This window comes from Penaeus vannamei, chromosome 22 (genome assembly GCF_042767895.1).
Source record: "Penaeus vannamei isolate JL-2024 chromosome 22, ASM4276789v1, whole genome shotgun sequence".
Lineage (NCBI taxonomy): Eukaryota > Metazoa > Arthropoda > Malacostraca > Decapoda > Penaeidae > Penaeus > Penaeus vannamei.
The window spans coordinates 38,135,303-38,139,932 of record NC_091570.1 but is presented as its reverse complement, the minus strand read 5'-3'; the positions used below and the strand labels follow the sequence as shown (position 1 = coordinate 38,139,932).

The 4,630-nt window shown below is 47.1% G+C and overlaps 1 protein-coding gene across 1 annotated transcript in view; it reads left to right on the top strand.

Annotated features, from left to right (window-relative positions):
• Nucleotides 1-951: 951 nt before the first annotated feature.
• LOC113800767 (uncharacterized) overlaps nt 952-4,630 on the top strand; it is a 4,504-nt gene continuing 825 nt past the window's right edge. Inside the window, exons 1-2 of the mRNA XM_027351553.2 lie at nt 952-1,026; nt 3,410-4,630. The exon at nt 3,410-4,630 is cut by the window's right edge and continues 3 nt beyond it. Coding sequence (XP_027207354.2) covers nt 958-1,026; nt 3,410-4,630 — 1,290 coding nt within the window. The 5' untranslated portion in view covers nt 952-957. The remainder of the gene's footprint in view (nt 1,027-3,409) is intronic.

Here is a 4,630-nt window from a genome sequence, read left to right as displayed (position 1 = left end):
AAAAGGATTTGGGGGGAATTTAGGGGAAAATGGGGATCAGTCACTCTGTGGAGACAATGACGATGAACTTTTCAATCGCCATAATATTATGTTTGATATTTCACAAGATATGAAGAAGAAAAGAAAGAAAAACACACTTTCCCCGTAAAAAAAGGAAAAAAGTTTGCAAACTTACCGTGCCGAAAACGGTATAATGAACCGAGTGAGAACTTCAGAATGAATTTAGTCATTAGTGTTTTTTTTTATAGAGTAATTCGATTAAATTAATGACAGTTGATGATGGTTTGCATGATTGCAATTTTCTTTACACGTCAACATAGATTTTTTTTTTTTTTTTTTTGGGGGGGGAGGGGTCGAGATACAAAATATTTGCTTTCACTATTGAAACACTATTACAAGTGAATCCTTTTTGCTAAGTATTGAGGTTTCTTTTTCACGCTCCTTTAAACAAGATTCTTTGAGCTGTTACTCTTCGGCAAGAACTGATAGAACAAATCACCCTTAATAATGTATCATTCGTCAACAATCAACCTGCCAAAGCGTTAGATTTATTTGTTTACGGGAGTATTTTAATTGTAAAATGTATCTATACTTTATTTATCTATACATTTTATTTTTATTTTATGTATTATTATTATTATTATTATTTATTTTTATGTATCTATACATAATTGTAAAATGTATCTATACGTCAATTGTTTTTCATCAAACGTAATACTGTAACACTGACATAGCCTCCATTTCGAAAATTTATAAAACTACTCTTCAATTCCCAATTTGGAGGATGAGAGTAACCAGAACTCACGATCATGGATTATTCATCTTTCAAGACAGTTTCTAAAATCGATTAATCCCCCGCCGGTAATTAACCGACGTCTCCTTCACGCCCCGTGGGACCCGGAGGCGCATGCGCAGGGAGGGAGGGAGGGAGTCGACACTTTCACACTCGCCGTCTATATGAGCGCGGGCGGGCGAGCTCAACCTCAAACTGAGTCCCTCCCTCGACCAGCCATGATCATCCACAGGGTAGGTGCCGCCCTTGTGTTCATCGCCTTCCCCGAGCCTCGTGGGCCCTCGGAGAAGTTCTCTTGAGTGGTGTTCTCCGGTTCTCGTGGTTCGGCTGAGTCGTTGGGAGTTCGGTTCCTTTAGTGTGGTGTCTCTGTGGTTCGGGTTTGTTAAGAGTTCAGTGTGATTTAGATTCTATTGTGTGGGGTGGCGAGGATTTCGTGTAATGAGGCACTGGAGAAACGAAGTCGCTGGGATTGTATGTACTTAGTAGTTTTTTTTCCCGTCGTCGTAAATGAATTTTAAATACGTTCTTTAGTGTGATTCTTAAGTTATCCGAGCTGTTCGTGGCTGGCAGGGTAGCTTGATGTAATGTTGTAGAAAATATAGATTGTTGATTAATAACGATAAATGTTCATTTTATTACTAACTTCAAATCGTTACTTTAGTGGAATCATTGTTTGAAGATATTTCATTTATCATCAACATCATTATTATAATGATTAGTATTTTACCATCCATTTTCTGTCAGCTAACATGAACGCATTAATTCATTCCCATTCTTTATCTTTACGCAAGCTCCTTTCGTTATAAAATACGTGAAAAAACCAGCAGACAATAACGCAAACTGCCGCCTTGGCTGACGAAACATGTTCAAACTGCCGCCTCGCATATTAACCTAATAACGACCGTCAACTCTCTTCTCCCCCTTCCCTCTCACCTCTCTCCTCTCTTTGCCGTCTTTATCTCTCTCCCTTCCCCCTTTCCCTTTTCCCTCCCTTCTTCCCCACTCCCTCTCTCTCCTCTCTTTGCCGTCTTTATCTCTCTCCCTTCCCCCTTTCCCTCTTTTCCTTCCCTTCTTCCCCACTCCCTCTCTCTCCTTTCCCCTCTCATCTCTCCCTTTATCTCTCTCCTTTCCCCTCTCATCTCCCCCTTTATCTCTCCCCTTCCCCCACTGTGCGGAAACTATCGTGACGTCATCTTCCCTTCAAATCGTGGAAAAAAAGCCACGCGTTAACGGCCGAATGACAGTGCCTGAGAAAGCGTGAGTGACAGACGAGGGAAAAGGAGCTGGAGGGAAGATAGAACCGCGAAACAGCTCAGGCGTGATATATGAACCGCGAACAATTGCGTGCGGTTTGGGGGGGGGGGAGGAGGAGCGAAAATCGTTTTATTTTCTGAACTTGGACGTAGCTCGTTGGTCTATCTCTTGCGTGTCTGAACGGGAGAATTTTATAGCTTCGATGTCGTCTTCGAAGCGATTTATGCATGATCATTAAACGAAATGTTATTTAGAAGAAAAAATAATACAAATGACAGTTAAATTTGATCAAATTTCTCTAATGCAAATTGCTTTTACTAATATCCTAGATGCTATCTAGATCTAAAATAATTTCTAATGGCGATATTTGAACAAAAACTAATTTCCGTGTCTACGCCATGGAGATATTGGCGTATGAATCTCTCACGTTTAAATACCTGATATCGTATATTATAAGCTGTCTCGTCGGGAGCGATACGATAGCCCGGGACTTCGACTACGTATCCATAATTGTAAAAAAGTTACGCGGAATATTTTGTAATCGTCAAACGTCTTTATAGTTCCCACATTTTCTTAATCTATCTTAGAAATCAAAGACACAGATGATCTAACAAGAAAAGAAAATAAAACAAAAAGAATCTAGATTTACGACCCTGACCTCCTGACCTTCCTGGCCAAAGTCTCGAGCCAGCACGAAGCGGATTCGAAGCGGCAGTCGAAGCCACGCCCCCGAAGGCTAAAAATAGAACACGGCGCTCTCGGTGCTGCGGTGAACAGCTGGCTTCGAGGCGCACCTGCCGAGGACTTTCACCCGCTGGAGATCGAGGCGAGCGGGAAAGTTATTGGTGCAACAACCTCGGGATTTCGGCGGCGGCGGCGGCGGGGCGGGCGAAAGTGATAGGGATGTGCTGATGGCCTCGTCTTCGAATCTTTCGTGGGAGATGGGCGTGTTTGTATACACACACACATGCGTATGCATTCATACACATACATGCACACATACACATACATGCACACACACATACATACATGCACACACACATACATGCACACATACATGCACACACACATGCACACACACATGCACACACACACACACACACATATGCACACAAACATACATGCGCACACACACATATATGCACACACATACATGCGCACACACGCACACGTATATACAGGGACATACTCCCGCCATATGCATTATTATTCTTCTAATCCTATTCGTTTGTTTTATGTATTCACCGCACTGAAATCTTTTTCTAATGCTTTAATCAAAATTGGTCTATAAATCCGAAATGAAAAAGATTCCAGTGCTTGTAAATACTACACGGATGATGCTAAAGCAGTCTCTCCCTCCAGATCCTCCTCCTTGCGCTGGTGGCCTCGGCAACATGGGCTCACCCGCAGCGCCAGCGTCAGACCCCGCTCTCGATGGGCATGCGCTTCCTGGGCAACATTCGCGACGGCGTCACCAAGACCTTCCAGGGAATCTTCGGCGGCGGAAACACCCGCCAGACCAAGGAACAGATCCAGGGTCGTCCCTTCCAGCAGCAGCTCGCGCCACGACCCCACCCCGGCCCCATGCAGCCCCACGGCGTCCACGAGGTCGTCCATCACTCGAGCTCCCACACCACGGGGCCCCCCTCCTCGTTCTTCACAGTTGTGCACGAGGCCCCAGAGGCTTCAACCGCATTCCCAGACATCCAGGGCTTCACGGACGAAAGTTTCAAGCCCAGCACCTTCTTCAACGGCCACACTCCCTTCCAAGGCAAGGTCGAGGAGGAGGAGCTCCCCCTTGTTGTGAACGAGGTAGTGGTTAGTCGGCCTGAGACCAACGTATTCGCACGACCCCCGTCTTTCCTGGTCACCCACGACCCACAGGCTGACAAACATGTCCCTCCTTCCCACAACTCTCAGACGTCCACCTTCTCCTCCTTCGGGAAGTCCCCCCTGGACACCCCGATCCCCTTCGGTAATTCGGCAACATTTAGCCTAGGTAAGCTCAGGGATAGTTCCTCTGATCCCCCATCTCCCTTCCGTGATGCTGACGAGGACACAGATGCTCTGGGGCCTTCCTCCCACACCTCCGGCCACGGACCAAGACCCACTCCTTTCGTCCAGCGTCTGAAGCCCAGCGTAGGCTCTCCCGCCCGCGTTGAGCCCACCACACACCCGTTCGTTCACCGCCCACACCCAACTACCCGTCAGTTCCTCCAGCAAACACGGCCTACACCACGGCCACACTCCTCTCTCAAGACGAAGCCTTCCAGCACGTTCTTCAAGGCAAGCAACCCATTCAAACCCTCGGAGGAAATCACAAAGGCTCCCAAGCACTCCTTTACCTCTTCGATCCCCGCCGAGCCCTCTTCAGTGGCCTTTAAGCCCATTGCCCCCTCCCCCTCCCCGACGCTCTTCCGCCACACGCCCTCCGATGTGGTTCGCCATGCCGCCCCCGCCCACGAAGCGAGGCCTCAGCGGGAAGCCTTTAAGAAACCGGTGACGCCCGCTAAGGTCGGCGGCGGCCACATCAACACTGGCACCAAGATGACCGTCGTCAGTACCCTGAACGAAGATGGCACT